At 42.4% G+C, this 21,016-nt stretch overlaps 1 protein-coding gene across 1 annotated transcript; it reads left to right on the top strand.

The window, feature by feature from the left end:
- The first annotated feature begins 185 nt into the window (after window positions 1-185).
- LOC122830717 (E3 ubiquitin-protein ligase RNF19A-like) lies at window positions 186-20,548 on the top strand. Its single transcript, XM_044116320.1, has 10 exons — window positions 186-414; window positions 11,065-12,068; window positions 14,043-14,251; window positions 14,634-14,778; window positions 15,302-15,464; window positions 16,444-16,558; window positions 16,746-16,907; window positions 17,539-17,752; window positions 17,844-17,987; window positions 19,141-20,548. The coding sequence occupies exons 1-10, from the start codon at window positions 298-300 to the stop codon at window positions 19,919-19,921; spliced, it is 3,054 nt and encodes a 1,017-aa protein (XP_043972255.1). The 5' UTR covers window positions 186-297; the 3' UTR covers window positions 19,922-20,548.
- Window positions 20,549-21,016: the final 468 nt, after the last annotated feature.

Consider the following 21,016-nt stretch of genomic DNA (forward strand, 5'->3'; position numbering starts at 1 on the left):
TCAGCTATTCGATGTGTTTAAGGAGTGCTCAATCTTGAATAACTTTTTTTCCATTCAAAAATTATTGTGTTATTACTATTATAAATACATTAGTTGAGATATAGTTCACTAACAAAAAGTGAACAGTCCAGAGTCCGTTTGCTTCGCGACAGAAACTCTCGCGATACTATTTGAATTTCCAGAGCTAGAACGAGATCAGCGAACAACAGAGCGATCTCTTGTAGGAGCTGTTGTCGTTCGAAACGGGGCTGCTGGGTGGGACCGAAGAAAGGGGAAAAGAAGTGCCTCTATCAGCGTATGAGGAATTCACGGCACAGCAGCTGGGCGAGTCATAAGTCAGGTTCACCGTTCTTAAAACGCACCACCTCTGGTGTTTCCCACGGTCTCCAAAACAAGTGTCACTGGCAACAGACGGTAGGTTCTCTCAACGCGTTTAGCTAAGCTTACTAGCCAGCTGCTAACGCTCGCTGTGTAGAAGTTAGTTAGCTTGTTGGGAGTCTGATGGCCGTCACTGAGGCAAGCTGACCTATGAAAAATGTCCATTCTCTCGTGTGTTTTTACCGTGTTCGCCGAAGCCTGTGTGTATTTGTACGTAACATATAGTTAATAATTTTCATTTGCTGTTGTCAAACAGTGAGCTATGTAGCTACCTCAGCAAACATTCTTTGCTGAGAAGTTTCAGCGTAAGAGGGATGCAAATCAAAACAGCAACAGTTGATGCCTCGATAATCATTAAAACATCGGATGACTATTAAAACATCAGATGAACATCGGGTAACCTAACACCGACGACATGCAAGGTCGGTCTAAAGTTCTGCTTTAGTGATTTTTATTTATTTATTTGGTTACATGTTTAAACCCTTCGAATAGCCCTAGTGAAAGTCACGATTTTAAGGGGGTTGCGACGTTACCGCACGACGTATGTAAACAAATGAATTTACGTCAAAAGAGTTTAATTATGCTATTGCTTTTCCTTCCTACGTTGACTCTTATACAGAGTATTTGATCAATTCCTTTTTTTAAAAATAGTTATTTAAATTAAGAGAAGATGTGTTCTGCATAAATCTTTTATATTCTAAATTAAACCAATCACCTGTTGATGCCAAAATAACGGTTTGAATATTAATTATCCCATATCCATCCATGGAACTTGGATATGCTTCTCTCAACCACTGCAAACTGCCAGGAACAGATTTGCACGGCTAAATGGAAAGTTTTCTAACTTTATAAAACTCCCTTCTGCCTCAGTAGTCATGATTTTTAACATTACTTTGGTATTTAAGAAATGGAAAATACAGGAGGAGTTGGACCATTGAAACTATTTTTTTTTTACAGTCTAAATTTTATGATTGGTTGTTGAGGTTGAACGTCAATCTTGAATTAAATATGTAGTTAGTTTTTACTTAATTTCCTCTTGTAAATGAATTATTTATTGTCATATGATATGGATAAAAATGTACAAGAAAATGAAAATGTTCTTTTCCTGAGGAAACTGATTAAGTACACTTGGGTGCAGAAAATCGCTTGTATTTCTTTTTTACCTAAGAAGCTGGCATAAACTCTTTCCAGTATTAATCTCTGACCGTCATATTTAATCCCATCAGAGTCACCAACTCCTGTACTAAATGGTGGACAGTTATCATATTTTCCCTTATTAGCTTAACTAATATCTCTGGTTAATATGCTGTTATCTTCAAGTTCAGTAGTAAGATATTAAATTTATGGGTTTTTTTTCCCTCATCACAAACCTCCCTTGAGATAAACAGTTGCCTAGTTATTTATGTTGACATGGTAACAGTTGAGCAATAAAAGTTGTCTAGAAAAAGTACAGCGTATCATCATCGTTTGGATGTTCGAAGCCGCTTTCATAAGAACACAGTGGTTTTTAACACCATACACCTAAGCTTAAAGTAAAGGTCATTGGCTCGCCATGCCACAGTGTGTGTGTGTGTGTCTGTGTGTGTGTGTGTGTGTGTCAGGACTTGTGTGTGACCTCCCTTTATTGGTTGATGGTAAACACAGCTGCAAGACCAGAAAGTAAGAGGTCACACCACTGTGTTAATTCTGACACATTAAATATTTTTTTAATTTGGATAACTGAAAGTGATCTTATTGCTTAAAGACTCTTGAAGTCATTTTTGATTTGGTGCCACAGATGGACTTTTTAAATCCTTTATTTATACAAGCTCTTGATACTCACGGTCTCATTTACAAGGGAGACCTGTTACATGCATCAACAATTTTAAAATTAGACATTTGCTATTTGAGATTTGACTGTTTACTTAATAAAGAGTTCATATTTCTCTCAATTCTTCTGCTATAATACAATAGAAATAGTCTTTTTTTTTTGTCCCTCAAAGGGGACATTCAAAAAAAGGGGCTAGGCACACCACTAAATTGTACATCAAGCTTTATTATACCCTGTAATAGCTAATTCGGTTTATTTATATAGCTCCAGTATACAACAAATACCATTTCAAGGCATTTCAGCTCATTTCTCATGTGGTTAAAGGAGGTTTCAGGCATTGTATCGGTCATCCATCTCTTATTCCATGACATCACCACATGGGGCTTTGGAACGACTTGCATCTAAAGTGACTCTGCAGCTTTCCTGACTATATTTTAGTTTGGGCTCAGAAGACTGTGTGCATCTCTCAATAGTTTCAAACCAGAGTATCCAATTATTTTGCTTTAGATGGTCTGTGGCAAAGATGTGAAACTCCAGTCCTTGAAGGCTGGAGTCCTACGTCTTTTGAATATCCCTCTGCTTCACATAATGTGGTCATTAGTAGGATGCTGGGGAACTTGGGTAAATAACCTACATGAGGAGGTTATTTAGTCATTTAATTCAGGTGTTTTGGACCAGGGACATGTTGAAATGTTGCAGGACAGCGGCCCTTCAGGACCGGAGTTGGACTCCCCTGCTCTATGGGGTTGGTACAAGGCTCATGTGTTAATTAGGTAATACTGGGTTGTCAAGCAACCTGCTTATACCACCGTCCTTATGACTGGTGTAAAGTTTGTGTTTATATTCTACAGTTTGAAGAGCTCATTTAAAGAAATGTTTACTCCATGTATTTCCTAATGCCTGCTTTACTCTGTGATTTTTATGCTCATCTTAGTCCCGATTTCCACCTTCCAACAATCTTAAGGATCCCCCGATTATCGGGATGACTCTTAATTTGAATTTAAGAATATTCCTGCCTTGTGGTGTGATAAGAGTGACCTGGTCCTGGAATGAATGGATAGAATGATGTATGGATGTATGTTACGTGTAGCCAGTCAGAAAGCGAGGTGACGAAGACATGGTTGGGAATCCAACATACAAAGAAGTCAAAACAATCAGCAAGATGCACCCAAAAGTCCCATGTACTTTGTAGACGTCTTTCTATTGTACTTTTTTTTATTCTCTCTTTGTTACATACGGTCCACAAACTATCGCCAAGTTCTTACTCCCAGTCAGCCATGTTTGTTTACTCTGAACTCACGCTTGGTCTCAAGGTCTCAACTCCAGTCCTGGAGGGCCACTGCTCTGCAACGTTTAGATGTCCCTCTGCTGCACCACACCTAAATAGAATAATTAGGTCATTAGCAAGGCTATGGAGAACCTATCTACACAAGGAGGAGGTAATTAAGCCATTTCATTCCAGTGTTTTGTACCTGTGGCACATTTAAAAACTGCAGGACAGCGGCCCTTGAAGACTGGAGTTTGACACCCTGCCTTCTGACATCCAAACATAAGTGCATGAAATCAGTTTGTGTGTGGCTTCAACACACTGTACGACCAAACCTACTGTTGCTAAGATTTTGTTTATTGTTGTGTGTGTATGTGTAGGGTTTATCGATTTTTGAAAATCGACGCAACAATTTCCTGCCATGTGAGAACCGGGCGATTAGTGGAGAACTTTCAGGTTCTAAATGTTTACTGTCTTCTGACAAGCTGTATCTCAAGATACTGTCTCATTATTTAAGCATGGGTGGGGTGTCTCTCTGGTGTCGTCCTAGTCTGTTTACAGCTATTTCAAATGGAACATGAATTTATAATTGCACAGCTCGCTGCGTGGCATAATGTTGTCATTGTGGCCCGGAGTGCTAAACATGTGCTGAGTTTTTACTTTCCTGCTCTGCAGCCACGCAAGCAATACTGACCACATGTAGGACACCAGTTAGTTAAAGTTTCCACACAACCCATCAGTATTTAAGTGGAGTGGATCCCAATTTTGTGGTCCACTTTGAAGCTGAATTAAAAAACAAAAAACAAAAAAAGGTTTACTGTTCTCTCTTGTAGCCGGTGTTTACTTTACCTGCTGAAATGTAGACTTTAGACGTTTTCCCGATGTCACAGTTTAGCATCACTGCACACTGTCTGAAAAACACGATGTGCTGCATGTCCAGCAGTTTGCTGAAGCTAATGCTGTTGAACAGCAAGGACATGCTAACCAAATGAAACATGATCAATATGAACAAGGAGTGGATTAAACAGAAACAGCCTGTACTGAGAAGCTTTGAACAATACATCAAATGACTCAATTTTCTTTAGAAATCAGAAACAATGTTTATGCTTTTATTTTCATCGGAAAAAATTGGCTTTTACTGCTTGCCACAAAGATACAAAATATAATATCACTGCATGTAATGTGTATATTGGGAAGGTCTGCAATAAATGTTAACAAATTGTTTAAATGCCACACTTTAGCATGCAATTTTACTTTATTGATCTCCAAGGGTTTATTTGTTTTTTAGAAGATACCTCATTCAAAGTGTTAAATATTAGTAAATACAAATATGAGCATAAGCAATATGAAATGTATTTTAAAGAATTTTCTTTTTTTTTCCCATTAATTTTTCTGTGCCTGTAATATTTAATCACACTTGATAACTGAATTTGGATGGTCTTTATTTCTAAGCTACGTTCAGCCCGTAAGTGAATATGAGTTGAATAGTGTTGCATTTTAAATTGGTGTTGCGAGAGTTTGGAACATTTTATTTGAGGTTGTGAGTTTGTTTTGTAGGTTTTGGAATGACTGTCAGTGTTAGCTTTAATCGATGAAGAGGTTTTGTATTTGTAAAATATTTTATTCAGAAATGCCTTTAAAAAAATCGAGTCCTGTTAACTTTCACGTTCAACTTGTCAGTTGTTTGGTTTATTTCAAGTATGCCTTTAATTATTTTGGTCTGAAAAATCCAAGAATCTTTCAGTGTTCAGATCTGCTTCAGAAAATTCAGACATGTATGTTTAACTCTGACTGCAACCCAGTCAGGTCCCCTCACACACATGCACACACATACACACACACAGATTTTTGTGCTGACTCACCTGTTGACTAACTTTTCCCCTGACTGGAAATTGGTGGTAAAACTGATGTTGGCCAGACTCGACCCAACTGACGTTGAGATGGAAATAATGAATTTTATATATTCATCTTTCTTAAGTAGCTGGATTAAAAAAACCCAAAGTTCATAGCAAAGCTTTAGACTAACTCTTTACACTTTCTCTTTTCTCAAGTTGACCAACAAAAGAAGTTAGATTCACCTTAATTTTCAACTGCATTGTATTTGACGTCAGTTTTACAGCTTCAATATTGACTCGTAAAAGATTAACAATCTAGTAAAACCCAGAGTTCATTTGAAGCAGAATTGTACAAGGCGGATAACTTACTGAAAAACTGTTTGACGTGTTTCAATGAGCTGAAATAGTAATTTAGACCTCAGATGTTTTTATAATCCCACTGATGAGAAAAAAGGTCGCACCTTAGAGCCCTGCATAGACATATTGTCAAATCTTAACATGGTGCAGCTATACAGTGTGTTTTGCAGAAACTTTAAAACCTTTTCACACTTGAATACAGTTGTTGCGATGGATTTTAAGTGGAACAGTTAAACCAGCGGCCCGGTTTGGTCCTGTTCTGAGTATGAGCTCAGCGCGCCGAGGCGTTCTATGTTCCTCTGTTTTCTTCCCAACATGTGCCAACTGATTGCAATTGAGCAGCTAATGCGACTGCTTCACAGCGTCTTCCTGGAGGCTGAGCTCTCTCAGCTGAGCAGAAATACCAGGATGCTTACCTCATCGCTGCCCACGCCACCTTTAAGAGGAGGGATGGAGAGAGGAGGGGAAGTCTGAGAGCGGAGAGGAGGGGCGGCAGCTGGGGACTATACTGGCTTTGTTGCCGTTGGAAACTTTTCTTTCCCTTGTCGGCCTGCTTCGCCTGCCTTTGTACGTTAACAATGCCTGCACTGTTTTTTTTTTTTGTTTGTTTTTTTGCTGCCGTTGTGGTTATTTGTACCGTTTGATCCCTTGTTTCGTGCAGGGGGGGCAGATTCTCAGCACGATGGTCAGGCAAGCTTTTACTTTTAATTTTACTTAAAAATGCTTTCAGTACTTCTTAAATTTCTTTTTTTTTTTTATACCTTCTGCAAGTGTTTCAGCCATGTTATTTTATGTTTTAGGTGCGATAAAATGCACCCTGTTACTCCAGGCAGTCAGTGCTTCAGTATCTAAGTGTAACGATACTGAAGCTGCAGCTCGCTTGCCAGAGCGTTGCTCTGTGTCCGATCGCGGCGCGTTTGGAAGCCTCGCCTGTGGAGCCTCTGTTCCCAGCATTGCAGAAGCTCAGGAATGTGCAGAAAGGCAACATTACACAGGAGACCCCGGGACAGGAATGCAGCCGGAGTGACTCTCACCGCGAGAGTTCACTGGCTCAGCCGTTTACATCCGTTTCTGGACGCTCTGTGTTCCAAGACCTTAATTAGCAGTTGTGTTTTGACTGTCTGTCTGTCTTGCACATCGGTTTATTAACCTGATTTGACAGTACTTGGTTCTTCTTGTCAAAGTTCGTTCATACTTGTGGGTTTTCAGTGTTGTTTCAGGACGGGGATAGAAATGAACTGTGTGAACGTCGGTCAGCAGAGGTGGACGTTGCCGTGAAACACTTGGTCCAGTTATTTAATTTAATACTACTGACTTAAACGTTATCGCCTGACCTGCTGATTCCGATTGTGGCCCATACCGTTTTTTTGTTGTTGTTGTTTTTCTTTTTGTCTGAAAAGTTGCAAAATATAACAACAAAGTTACTAAGTTGGCAACAGTGGGGTGAGGACTGTTAATGATTGATATGAAAGTATCCAATTTTTTTGAAAGTACACACCCACTGCATGAGTTTTGCAAACGTGATTTTAAAGAAGTGTTGCCCTAATAGGAGGTGATGTGTGGGACTTCTTTAGTTTCGACACCTTTCTTCTGTTTTTGTGGCCGGAATTATTTTCAAACAGCGAACTTTGTGTTTTTTTGTTGGCAAGAGAGAAGTCTTGTATCATTACGCCAGCCTAGCTAACTAGTAGTGTGCATCCAGAGGGGCTGTGTCATAAGCAGGTATATTTTATTGCATAACGTGATGCTTCTCTCAGACCTTTAAGTTGCTGCATCATCAGTTTTTACCACTAAAATATCTGATTTGCACAAGTAGTAATTTCTTGTTGAGTCAAACCCATCATCCATGCAGATGTTATGGGGAATAGTTGGTACTGTCATACGAGTCTCCTGTATAACTTTCTGTCAATGCTCAGTTTTAATATTATTGCTTAATATGAAATCGTCACTTATTCTTAAGGTAAAAGGCCTACAGCAGGGATGGGACTCCTATTTGAAACTCTGCTGTAATTGAGAGGAAGAAGATGGGAGAAGAGAGACTTTGGATAGAAGCACTTGTTTCTGAGAGTGTGTAGTGGTGCTAGAGTGTGAAGTTTGCTTGCAGCAGCAGAGTTGCTGTGCTGAGGTCTGCTTTGATCCTTTTGTACAGTGCAGACTGACAGGTTTGTGGGGGCTCTCTTTACTGCGTTTTCAGCAAAACTTCCTAAAGTGTGCACAGGCGCAGTAAGACAGGGAGCATGCTCAGTGGACTTCTAACTTGGGACTGTGGTTCTGCACCTCTCTGTTTAAGGGTCTTCAAGTACTATTTCAGTACGTTCCAGATAGATGGGCAGAACAAGAACTGGACCTCAGCAGCAATACTACTCTAGAATAATGGACATTATTCCTCTCACATGGCCACTCCCAGTCCTAGAAACACAAAGCATAACACAGATGTGAAAACAGGGGACTGAAGAAGTAGTTGGTCAGTTCTCCTCAAGATCTGTTTTGCTTTTTATGTATGGTGTGAACCTTTCATTTAGAATTTCTTAGTTATTGTCCAGATTTGTCAAAGCTGAGCTCAAGATGTTGGATGTAGATCTGAGCAATATGGACCAAAAAATATCAATACTTTTTTCTTTATTTTTTCTTCTTTTTTTTTTTATACAGTTTTTGTAATCATCACAATATACTTTCAAATGAATAATCCAGTTTCTAAGAAGGGATTTGTTTCAATAGATTTTTTTTTAAACGTGGGCACAAAATAAGTATTTGATATCACAGAAAACACAACTTAATATCCAATTCCAAAAGTCAGACGTTTCCTGTAGTTCTTGACCAGCTTTGCACACACTTCAACTGGAATCACGGCCCACTTGTCCATTACAGAACCTCTCCAGATCTTTCAGCTTTCGGGCCTGTCGCTAGGCAACACAGAGTTTCAGCTCCCTCCAAAGAGTTTCAGGTTCAGGTCTGGAGACTGGCTAGGCCAGTGCAGGACATTGAAAGGCTTCTTTTAGAGCCACTCCTTAGTTACCCTGGCTGTGTGTTTTGGATCGTTGTCCTGGTGGAAGACCCAGTCACAACCCATCTTCAATGCTCTTACAGAGGGAAAGTCTCTCATGGATGCATATTCTCATCCATCCACTTCTCGATACGATTCAGTCGTCCTGTCCCCTTGTGAGATAAGCATTCCCAAAGAATGATGATTTCACCACCATGGGTTGGAATGGTGTGTTCTTCTTCCTCCAAACACGATGACTGGAGTTTCAACCAAAACGTTCTATTTTCGGCTCCCTCTGACCTCCTGACCTTTCCCCAGGCCTCCCCTGGATCATCCAGATAGTCATTGGCAAACCTAAGGCTTGGATATGGGCTGGCTTGAGCGCTGCAGGATTTTAATCCATGGCGGCATTGTATGTTGCTATGGTAACCTTCAAGACTGTGGTGCCAGTTCTTTTCTGGTCATCGATCTGGTCCTCCTGTGTAGTTCTGGGCTGACTCTTAAGTCCCGCCCCATTTTTGGGGTGGGGCACCTATCACCCCACTAACGCAGGCAGCGCTAGTGGCACGAGAATGATGGGTAAACTGAATACTAGTTTTTATATGTATAGTGGAAATAAAAATCTCACAGAAGGTGCAAGGTGTACGACAGACTTGGCTAAAATCTAATATTTAACTACATTCCTTACAATAAGAGCTGTACGTTGAATGCACTGCTTCTATTTACTCCTTTCCTGCTACCAGTTGTTAATACAGACCAAATTTTAACTGCAGCGTCTGTTACAAATGCAAACCTTTTACACCTCCACTGCACATATAAAAGTAATTTCTTACTTTAGGAGTGGTATTGACTTTCTGCACATAAAAATGTATTTGATGGTGTGCTTCCTTTTTATTGTGGTATGTACAGTTTATTACCTCGTGTATTAAAAAGTAGTTTAAACACTATAATAGTCCTGATCTTCAGAATAGAGTTAAATCTACTCTTTTGCTTCTGCTGCTGTTCACTGTTGGTTGTAATGTTTCAAATTCTCAAGTGGCCAGATGACGCGCTCATCAGATTAGCTCAGGAGGAGCCCGACTCGACACAGAGACGCATGCTGTACACATTAAGATAACACAAGTAATTGCTGTCACACAGGAAATTGAGAAATTGTCTGATTGAGCCTCCAGATAGTGAGCCTCGTTTCTCCGAACATCTTGAACAGTTCTGACTAAAACTCAAAGCGGCTTTGTAGGAAAAGCTTCATCTCTATTAGAGGTGGGATGTTTGCGTTGCCCAATGTTTCCAGGGTTGCGAAACCAGTTTTGAACAAATCATGTACCAGTGCTTTATTGAGCTTTTGGACCTTGTAGTCACTCAGCTGCCATTATGGACTGGAGGACAGGATGTGTTGCTATTATTGAGTGTTTTCGATGTTTGTACTGTTTTTTTTTAACAAACTGGTTATTAGGTTCAGGTTAAGTACTTTTTTTTTTGCAGATTAAGTTTAGTTGGCTTGTTGCAGTAAAATTGCAACTGAAAAGTGGTCCGGTGTGCTGCAGCTCATTTCCTCCCGCCTGCCTTTATCAGCTGACGGCCAAGGCCTCGTCACTGTTGATCTTAGTGGCAGATCAGAGCACCGTCTCTTTGCGTAATTCTGTCCAAGGTTGTCTACTTCTTGTTTTTTCTTTTGCTTCTGCAGTTATGTTCTGATTAGCCGAGCAAACGTGCACTGTGTCAAGTTATAGTCTTGGTCTAGCAAAAAAAACTCTGCTTAGGAAACCCTGACTGAAACCCTAGCTGAAAAGCTCTTTGTCAAGGCAGACGTAATCATCATGAAGTATTAGACTGAGGCGTGAATGTTGACTGAAAGATAAAAGATTAAAATGTTCCCAGGAGAATACAAAGGATGATGGATTCAATAATTGAAAACACTGAAAGTTAAAGGCAGTTCTGTGATAGAATGCATTTACTGTAACTCAATGAACATGTGTTTGACTGTTTTTCACTTGTTAGATCAGCTAAGAATTATTTTAAGAATATTTTTTGCAAATTGGATATTCAGTGTGTCACAGTTCAGGTTTTATGCTACGTACTCCAGTAGGTGATCAGCTCAATCAGAAACAAAAGATGCTTTGTGGAATCTGCACATTTCCACATGCACAAACAGATGTTCAATACAGAAAATGCCAACTGGTAACATTTCTCTTTCATTTTGGCGCCCCCTCTAATGCGCCACCCATATACGTAGCACCTGGGGTCATGCACGGCAAACTGCAAGACTGTAAATGTTATAGCGTTCAGTATTTAAGACTTAACAGTTAATTCAAAAAACCAATAAAGAAAGAAAGAAAGCTATAGTTTATAGCCACTACTTGTTCTCATCCTCTCTCTACTTCCTCCCGTTCTTGTCCTTTCTGTCTCTCACACCTGATCTCCCTTCTGTCCGCAGGTCCTGTTGCATCTTTTTCTCCCTCGTGAACCCCGCCCCTTCGCCAAAATCCGGCTGCTAGATGTGACGTCGAGGTTGATCAGGAGAAGCCACCATGTCCTAAACGTCGACGGGCCCTCTGGAGCCCTGCCCCCCCACCCCACCCCTCCCTCACCCAGACCCTCTCCCATCCACCACCTCACCCCGACCCCCAGCCCCCTTCCACTCCCCCACCTCTCCACCCACGTGCGAGACAGGCTGCCCAGTGCTGGCTCCCCACCGGCGCACCTCTCTCCTCCTCCCGGGGAGATGAGCACACAGAAGCAGCAGCAGCAGCAGCAGCTGGGCGCTGGAAACGTCGGGGTCATGGATTCTGACCGCGACCTGCAGTCTGCCACTTCTTCTGTCTCCCTGCCGTCAGTGAAGAAGGCCCCGAAGAAGAGGCGGCTCTCTCTGGCTTCTCTCTTCCGAAGACGAGGCCGGGACACTAAATCAGGCCGCCAGCGGTCCAGAGACCCCCAGCACCCCGGGTCGGGGGGCATCGCGGGAGTGGACGGCATCGCCAGCATCGAGAGCATCCACTCCGAAATGTGCAACGACAAGAACTCGGCCTTCTTTTCCGCGGTGGGGACGGGAGGCGCCTTCGCCGCTGCCGCCTCGTTGTCCTCCGCCTCAGGGGCTTCTTATGCTGCTACCAGCTCCTCAGCTAAGGCTGGGGGAGCAGCAGGGGTGGAGCTGCTGGAGTGCCCACTGTGCCTTCTACGCCTCTCCAGGGAGAGCTTCCCCGACATCATGACGTGCCACCACCGCTCCTGCAGCGACTGCCTGCGCCAGTATCTGCGCATCGAGATCTCAGAGTCGCGCATCAACATCAGCTGCCCTGAGTGCGCTGAGCGCTTCAACCCGCACGACATCCGCATGATTCTGGCGGACCGAGTGCTGATGGAGAAATACGAGGAGTTCATGCTGAGGAGGTGGCTGGTCGCAGATCCGGACTGCCGCTGGTGTCCCGCGCCAGACTGTGGGTAAGCAGCGGGAGCAGACGCACTTAATACAAAACACTTTGTATTAAAATCCAGTCTGAGTGAAACCGGGTTCTTTACATGTAAACAACCAAACCACATCACACTGTGAGCTTAGCAACAGGTTGTTACTATGTTGATGTTTCTGATAATTGACTGTTCACTAAACATTTTGAGCGTGTTGTTAACTCCAGACAGCTAATGTAAACATCTTCAATATCTGTAAAATGAACAAATGCTGTTTTTGAGGTCTTTTTTTTTCTCTACTGTATTTAGAGCAAGTAAGAATTTTAAGTTGCTCTCAGCCATTAGTGTTTACTCATGTTATGTGTGTAAACTGATGCGTAGCTATTTATTTGAACTGTGATCTTTGAGCCAATCCTGTTGCTATGGCGTCTAAACGTTTTTGCACCGTGGTCCAAAATGGCCAAATTGAGATCAGTCAGGGGGCCAAATTTTCTCGCAAATAAAAAAATCTGAAACTGTTGTTGGGAATGACTAAACCAGGATCAGGTTTTGGCCATAACAGCAATTTTAGTACCAGAAATTGACCCACATTTTCATATTGGAGCATGCCTGCTTTTACTGAAAAAAATTGGAAAGTGTAAAATCACTGCCGCTCTGAAAAAGGCTGTTAGATATTTGTTTTAATGAAACCGCTGTACGTTCCTTTTCCTTTGGGTTTATTCCCAGCATCAGCCAGAGGTTCCTTGGAAAATTCTTGATGTATTTACCCAAATTTGATGGATGTGCTCTTAAGTCAGTATTTTTCTTTTATTAGTTGTTTTACTCCATAACAGAAGACTCTTAGGTGTTAACTAACATTTCCAATTTAAGTCACTAAAAGTCTGTCAAATCTAACTATTCAGCATCAGTCTATATCAGCTCCATTTGCTATAAATTTGTACCACAGGAAAGTATTCAGATGAGTGTAAATGTCCCCTGGGCCACAGTTTGGACCCCGCTGGTGTCCGGTGTCTGTCTGGGCTCACATGGAAGCCCTCTCTGTCTGAGCTGTAGACGGGGATCTCGGTGTAAATGGATCCAGAGGGGAGGAAGTCTCCCAGGCCCTCAGCGGCTCTGTGATTAAACATTAGCAATGAGGTCAGGCCCAACTGCTACACAAACCTCCAGAACGCCATTTAACCCCTGAAATGTGACTCTCTAGTGTTTAGCATCACTTTATGGGATCGGATTGAGGTCGATGATTAGCAGCCTCCCTGAATGAACCGTCTGCCTTACAACTGACTCTCCACAGTTCATACTGTTTTAAATCTGACCTTTAAAAACTTTTTCAAATATTCAGTGTGCCTTCATACATATAAACAGTATAAATTCATTACACCTAGCTTTATCTTTTTCCCATGATGCAAAATTATTATTTTTTTCCCAACAGTCCTGATGGATCAGAGAAAACGTCTGTATCGATCGTGTTGAGCTGTAGAATCTGCAGGTCAGAGTTGGGAACATAGACCTGAAGATTTCTCACCATATTTTACAGTAGTATTGTGATTACAATAAAAGTGACGATACTATTTATTGCTACTTTTTCAGGTAAATGATACATGGCGATCATAGCTCCACAAATACAACACTTGGAAATTCTTGCAACCCATTTCTGTCAGACATCAGTCATATAAAGAAGTATTGATATTTGTTGATGCACTCAATGAAGAAACGGTGGAAAAATAGTCGAGTTAACAATCCTAACCCGGACAAGTTTGATAGATTTTAAACATTAATTGAAATTTATTGTGACAATAAATCCAAATTCTTATCGCTTATCGTGATAAATTTCTTATAAATGATACGATATAATAAATACCCAGCACTATCTGCAGCTGTTCTCAAAAAATAACTTTCTTTTGCATTTTTATTTTATTGTGCCAGCAATTATGCCCTCCCCCCTCGAGTTGTGACCATCACATATTGAAGCGATTTATTTATTTATGTGTTTATTTTATTGCTGCTTCCCAGATATGCAGTAATAGCCTTCGGCTGTGCCAGCTGTCCGAAGATCACGTGTGGCAGGGAGGGCTGCGGCACGGAGTTCTGCTACCACTGCAAGCAGCGGTGGCACCCCAACCAGACGTGCGACGCGGCGCGCCAGCAGAGAGCCCAGAGTCTCCGCTTGAGGACCGTGCGCTCGTCCTCCCTCAGCTACAGCCAGGAGAGCGGCGCCACAGGTGCACAACCACGTCCAGTCGTTTCTTGAATATGACCTTGACTGCATTACATCGGCTGCTTTTTGTGTCTCTTTTGCCATTTTTGTATTTTTTTCTGCCATAATAAAAGTTATTAGGGTAATGTGAAATAAATCAAAGCAACGCTAAAACTCAAATAAAAGGTGAATGTTTTTTTTTTTTTCTTTTATTTACTTTTTATTGAACTGTTTTAGTTCATGATTTATCAGAATTTGCATCAGTTGAGTAAATATTTGGCGCTCGGCAGAGACCAGCAGTCCAGTGCTGCTAAAATGAAATGCTTGTCAGGTTTATTTATTTCCATTTACAGTGCCGTCTCTGATGTGTTTTTCTTCCCTGTCCGTCATGTTCTGTTTTGTTGCAGCCGACGACATTAAGCCATGTCCGTGCTGCGCCGCTTACATCGTCAAAATGAATGACGGGAGCTGTAACCACATGACCTGTGCTGTCTGTGGCTGTGAGTTCTGCTGGCTCTGCATGAAGGAGATTTCAGACTTGCACTACTTGAGGTAAGAGTCGCAGAACAGTCCAGAACAGTCAGTTTAAACAGTAAGGAGAGGGTTGTGTTTTTTGTTTTTTTTTAATCGGGTTAAATTGCAATCACTGTTGGGTTGAGAACGTTGAATGAAAATGTGATTTCACGGTATGAAAGACCAATAATTAACCTCAATTTGTCTTTATTTTGGGAAATCGGCGATCGCCCAACACTGACATGAGAAACCAATTTTAAATTCCTCCACAAACATCTGAAAACCAGCCTGTCCTTTTTTGCCTTGTATGTATGTGTGCAGTTAACAGCAGTCGCTGTGGCCAACTTGACAACTTTTCTTGCTATATTTAGCAACTTTTCAGTCAAAAAAAAAAAAAAAAATCTATAGTCGCCAGAAAACTGCAACTAGCTATTATTAAAATTCATATTCTGTTGCGTTGATTCACGTCTTGTATGTCTTCACCTTTTGTCTCTTGTATTGCTGGGTCCTCGAATGTTTTCATCAGTTTGGTGAAAGTTGACCGTTGTGCTGCTGGTTTCAGTCCGTCAGGCTGTACGTTCTGGGGGAAGAAGCCTTGGAGCAGGAAGAAGAAGATCCTGTGGCAGCTGGGAACACTAGTGGGCGCTCCTGTTGGAATCGCACTGATTGCTGGGATCGCCATCCCCGCCATGATCATTGGCATACCTGTATACGTGGGCAGGAAGGTGAGGCAGAACAACACCAAAGTAGGAAAAACGTCCTTCCTTTTTTCCAACTTTACTCCTGGATAATTTGTAGATGAATCTGTGTGCTTGGTTCTATCCAGATATTTTCCACTTAACTAGTCCGAGTACAGTGAACTTTTTTTTTTTTTTTCTGCTGCAAACTGCTAATTTAGTCAAAAAACATTCTTGTGTGAGCAGTTATAATTTCTCTTTCCAATAATGTGGCGTGACTGAGACTCTCCAGAATCCCCTGGTTTCGCCTGCCAAAAGAAGAAACCAGAGCCAAGAGACATTTTCCAAAGAAAATAAAACAATGTCTGGACTCTAGGGCTGCAACCAGGGATTATTTTAGTAATCGATTATTCTAACAATTAATTCTGAAGTTTTTTTTTAGCCTCTCAAACCTCTTCTATTCTATAGTAGAAATGCATTAAAATTTAGCAAATAAATAAATTCAGTTCCATAAAAACATTGTATTGTCTACAATGCAATAAGAGCATTCTTATAGTGGAAGCTTTTCTCACACACACACACAAAAAATCCTAACATCAGTGTGTGAAAAGCTCAGCCCTTCAGTTTTGAGTAGAGAACATTTACAAACAAATAAGTTGTTTTTATCTTCAATGCAAAAATATTTCTATTTTTTGTACAGTTTTAGCCTCATTATGACTCACAATAATCTTAGAGCAAATGCCCCTCCCCCCTTTTTTTTTTCTTTTTTTTTTTTTGCGTCTGCATACTTCAGTTAGCGATTAATCGATTCTGAATTAGTTGATCATTTCAATAAATCCCGATTAATTGTTTCAGCTCTACTAGACTTGATGAAGTCTATCAGGATTTGTCTCCACAGCTCCGACCAGCCTTTAAGGAAGTCGCTCTTAAGTCGCGTCCTGCAGTTCAACTGACGTCCAGTCAGAATGGAAACCGCCTGGCAGTTACAGGGTTAACTCTCCCTCATGTCTGGACTTTTTCCCGCCAGATCCACAGCCGCTATGAAGGCAAGGATATTTCCAACCATGAGAGGAACCTGGTGATCGCTGGTGGAGTGACGCTGTCTGCCATCGTGTCTCCTGTGGTGGCCGCCGTCACCGTCGGTCAGTCTCTTCCTCTTCCCCTCTCTCTCTTTCTTCCTCATCTATACCTTCACATCCTTATTGACTTCTAAAGTTTGCTGTTTCGAGCGGAGATTCGGTCTCTCTGCTGCTGCTGCTGCTGCGCTGTTTGCATCATCAAGTCAGCTGGTTTCTCACGCTGGTCTCTCTCTCTGCCCCCCTCCGTCAGGCATCGGCGTCCCCATCATGCTGGCCTACGTCTACGGCGTGGTGCCCATCTCTCTGTGCCGCAGTGGAGGCTGCGGCGTGTCAACCGGGAACGGAAAGGGAGTTCGGATCGAGTTCGACGACGAGAACGACATGAACGCTGGCAACGGAACGGCCGCTACCGGTAACTTTTACTGTTGCTTCCCAAGCTGAACAATTCGCTCTGGTGATGAGACTGAAATGATTGGTTGGGTCAATCAAAACCGTGTGTTACAAAAGAAGCAACAATTTCATTTCAAAATCTGTTTTTGCTGCTAATTATTGAATAAATAAGCACGTGAACATATTGGTCGCCCATTGCTGCAAATGTCACTTGTGCGTCAGGCTTTATGGGCTTACCAGAAACGTGCAAATACAAACGTTCCAGCCGCAACAAAAAATAAATAAATTTGATTAACTGCATTATAATTTTTTAACACCTTAAAAACTTATTTTGAATAAATTAATAAAAAATAATGAAACAGTAACCGAATCTACAAAATGTTATGTTTTGCAACATAAAAGTTGGTTGTTTTAGCTGCACGTTTACACAGTTTAATTCTCAGCCCTTTAGACTATTCCTCTACGAAACCCTTTCATCAAAATACATCAATAGTTTAAGTAATACATACATACTGTAGACAAGTCAATAAACATAATACTGCATCCGTTCTTGCATAGGAAAACGTCATTTTATGCCATATGCAATTAATCAAAATCAAAAGTACTAATTATTGTTCATGCATTGAATTATTCCCGTGTCGTCTCCTCCATAGATACGACATCGGTAGCCGACACCAGGAACAACCCCAGTATCGGCGAAGGCAGCGTCGGGGGGATGACGGGCAGCCTGAGCGCCAGCGGCAGCCACATGGACCGCCTCGGCGCCGCCAGGGACAACCTGAGCGAGACGGCCTCCACCATGGCTCTGGCCGGAGCCAGCATCACCGGCAGCCTGTCCGGCAGCGCCATGGTCAACTACCTGCACAGGTGCCGCCCGCCGACGGCGCTCCAGCCAGCGCTCCCGTCTCGTTGTTCTGTTCCCGCTTCACCTGAAATGTGAAATGTGTCGCCGTCTCAGGATGGAGGTCCAGGCCGACGTGCAGAAGGAGCGCTGCAGTCTGAGCGGGGAGTCCGCCACCGTCAGCCTGGGCACCATCAGCGACAACGCCAGCACCAAAGCAATGGCCGGCTCCATCCTCAACGCCTACATGCCTCTGGACAGGTGAGCGAGTTTTTACCTCCTGTCTCTACAAAAGTATCTCAAGTACATTTTGCTGGGCTGCTTTACATGCTGCTGGTTTTCTGTTAAAAATCCTCCAATTGAATAGGTGAAAGTGTTTTCTTTAAGGATGAAAACACCATAAGGATCATAACTGAACACACACACTGACTGTGCTGCTGTCCTCTTCATCAGGGTTCCTACTGGTGTTTAAGATCCTTGAAAATGCTTCAAGTCCAATGAGGTGTTTGAATTCTGTATAAAGTGATTGATGTCCAAACTGATGAGTTTGATAGTAAAGTTCACTCTTATGCTCGATTAAAACCTAAATTTGGAAAACATAAGTTTTAGAGTTGAAAGTTGGTATTTTCATATTCCTAATAAGACATTTTTTCTCACTGTCTGACGTTAAATCAGATCAAACTCTTGATCAATTTCTTGTTTTAACCGATTTCCATTTGATAAATACCATAAAATGTGGCGAGAACTTTTTTTTTTTTTTTTAATTTAATTTTAAAATATTTTTCACACCTAATGGCTCAGTTACTTACTGATCTTTGTAACCAAAATAAAGATTGTGTTGATTTTCTTTATAGGTTAAACAACGTTATTGAAATTGTGATATTTCTTTGTTAAATCTGTGTTTATTTTCTAACAATATGTGTTAGGCATATTATGTGTGTGTGAGGAATATTTGGATATTCCAAACATTCAATTTCAACCTGTGTGCAGTTGCTCTCTCTACCTCCTTTAAATCAAAAGAAATTGGTATAAATTAATTGTGCTATATTTGAGCTGGCTTGTGCAGATACAACATATACATAATTTTGTCATTTCTGAATGTTTTTATTAATGTCTTTAAAATGACAGCAGCACAAACAAAAATATTTGCTGCAGAAACCTGGCACACACGTTTGACACTGTTTAATTTGAAGAAAGGCAACATTTGGTGATATTTAATTTAAAATAAAGAATACTGTCACGAGACATTAATAAATGATATTTAGTAATCATTTTGAGATTTGAAAGTATCTTTGTTTTTAAATTAATTTATATTGGCTTTACCTCCTAAGTGTGGCGCTGTAAAGGTTGGTAAGTTTCCACTGGTGCTTGAATTTTGAACCCTGATTTATGTTTTTTCCCCTCGTCCCTCCAGAGAGGGAAACAGTATGGAGGTCCAGGTGGACATCGAGTCCAAACCTGCCAAGCGACGGCACCACAGCGGCGGCAGCAGCGCCGACGATGGCGGCAGCGGCTGCAGCAACGCCGCCGGCCGCTGCGGCTGGAGCAACCCCACGGCCGGGTGCAGCTCCTCCGAAGGCAGAGGGACGGCCGCCAAATGGGCCAAAGAGGCGTCGGCCTCCTCCTTTGGCGCCGGCGGCAAAAAGAGCAAAGGCAAGCTGCGCAAGAAGGGCGGCGGCGGCGGCACCAAGATCAACGAAACGCGAGAGGACATGGACGCTCAGCTGCTGGAGCAGCGCAGCACCAACTCCTCGGAGTTCGACTCGCCGTCGCTGAGCGGCAGCCTGCCGTCGGTGGCCGACTCCCACTGCAGCCACATGTCCGAGTTCAGCTGCTCCGACCTGGAGAGCATGAAGACGTCGTGCAGCCACGGCTCCGGCGGCGGCGACTACCACCTGCGCCTGGCCACCGTCAGCCCCCTCCCCGAGGTGGAGAACGACCGGCTGGAGACGTGTCCTTCTCACTTCTCGCCCCAGTCCCCCACCTCCACCACCTCCTCCCTGGGAAACGGCACGGACCTGTCGGCGCTCTGCTTCGTCACGGACGAGAACGTCAACATCATGTGTGCCGGCGAGCTGGACTGCAGCAGCGGAGAGCTCCTGAAGGAGCACAACAACAACCACCACCACCAGCCGCAGGAAGCGGCCCCACCCGAGCAGCAGGCCAGGAACCCCTGCTTACACACTGATATTTAATAAACTCCATACCTGAAGTGCTGCACTCACTTTATAAACCACCTCCTTTCCTTCTTTAAGCTAACAGCTGCTGCTTTACAGTTTTGGTTATTCCCTAGTAAGAGATGTGTCTTGTTAGGATGGAGGTTTTCCATGGGAAGCAGCTTTTTGAGTAAAGTTGTTACAAGCAACCATCTGAAAGTGTTAAAGTTCCTCCTGAGGCTGTTTCGGATCTTTCCTTATTTGTCACGTTTCACATAAAGCTAGTCACTGATTGGCTGTTGCATTGATCTGTAGGTCAAAAGAAAATGTTTTACATTTCATCATACAACATTTAATAGATGTGATTTCCTGAGACAAACTGAGCGAGGGACCAGGCAATATGACTTCTTGGTTTGTTTTCTTCCCCCGTAAATGTAAAAGTAACTGTTTTGAAGATATAGAAATATATATCCCCACTGAACCGTTCCAGCTCTGAAATCGACCTTTACAACGCTAAGATCTACTGAGGGAGATGGTGCTGCTTCTTGTTCTGTAGCTCGAATCTCTCAAGTGTCTTTTAGTGCCAAGATAACTTTGAAAACTTGGGCAGAATTTAGCTCTGGCAAAGGTTGGAACCGATTTGATTAATAATAATAATAATAATAATAAAAAAGGTCTCTGGAAGGCTGAAGCTGTAGATTTTGCTTAACCCTCCTGTAGTTTAAATCGGCGCTCAGGTAGAGTGTGGCAGATGTCACTGTCGGGTCAACTGGGAAGCCGTGGGGGCAGCCAGTAAATGGACGTTGAAAAGTCCGTTTACAGGCCCAGTACTTCCCAAAACTACTGGGCCTGTAAATGGCCCAAATAAAAAACAGACAAAACAACTTCGTTAAAGTGCAGTAAGGTCAGTGAGACGCTGCCTGGACAGTGAACAGCGGGTCCACTCGACCCGTGTTAGGACTGCGGGAGGGTTGAAGTTAGAATTGTAACATTACTCAGCGGGTCGGTCAGCTGACTGAAATTGTACAAAGAAGTGAATTGTTTACTGTTTGAGCTGATTTCTGCTGGACGATGCTTTGGCCTCTCTGAGAGCTTTGATATCTTAACTCATGGTGCCTTCAGGAAGCTGCTCGT

This window comes from Gambusia affinis, linkage group LG05 (assembly GCF_019740435.1).
Source record: "Gambusia affinis linkage group LG05, SWU_Gaff_1.0, whole genome shotgun sequence".
NCBI lineage: Eukaryota > Metazoa > Chordata > Actinopteri > Cyprinodontiformes > Poeciliidae > Gambusia > Gambusia affinis.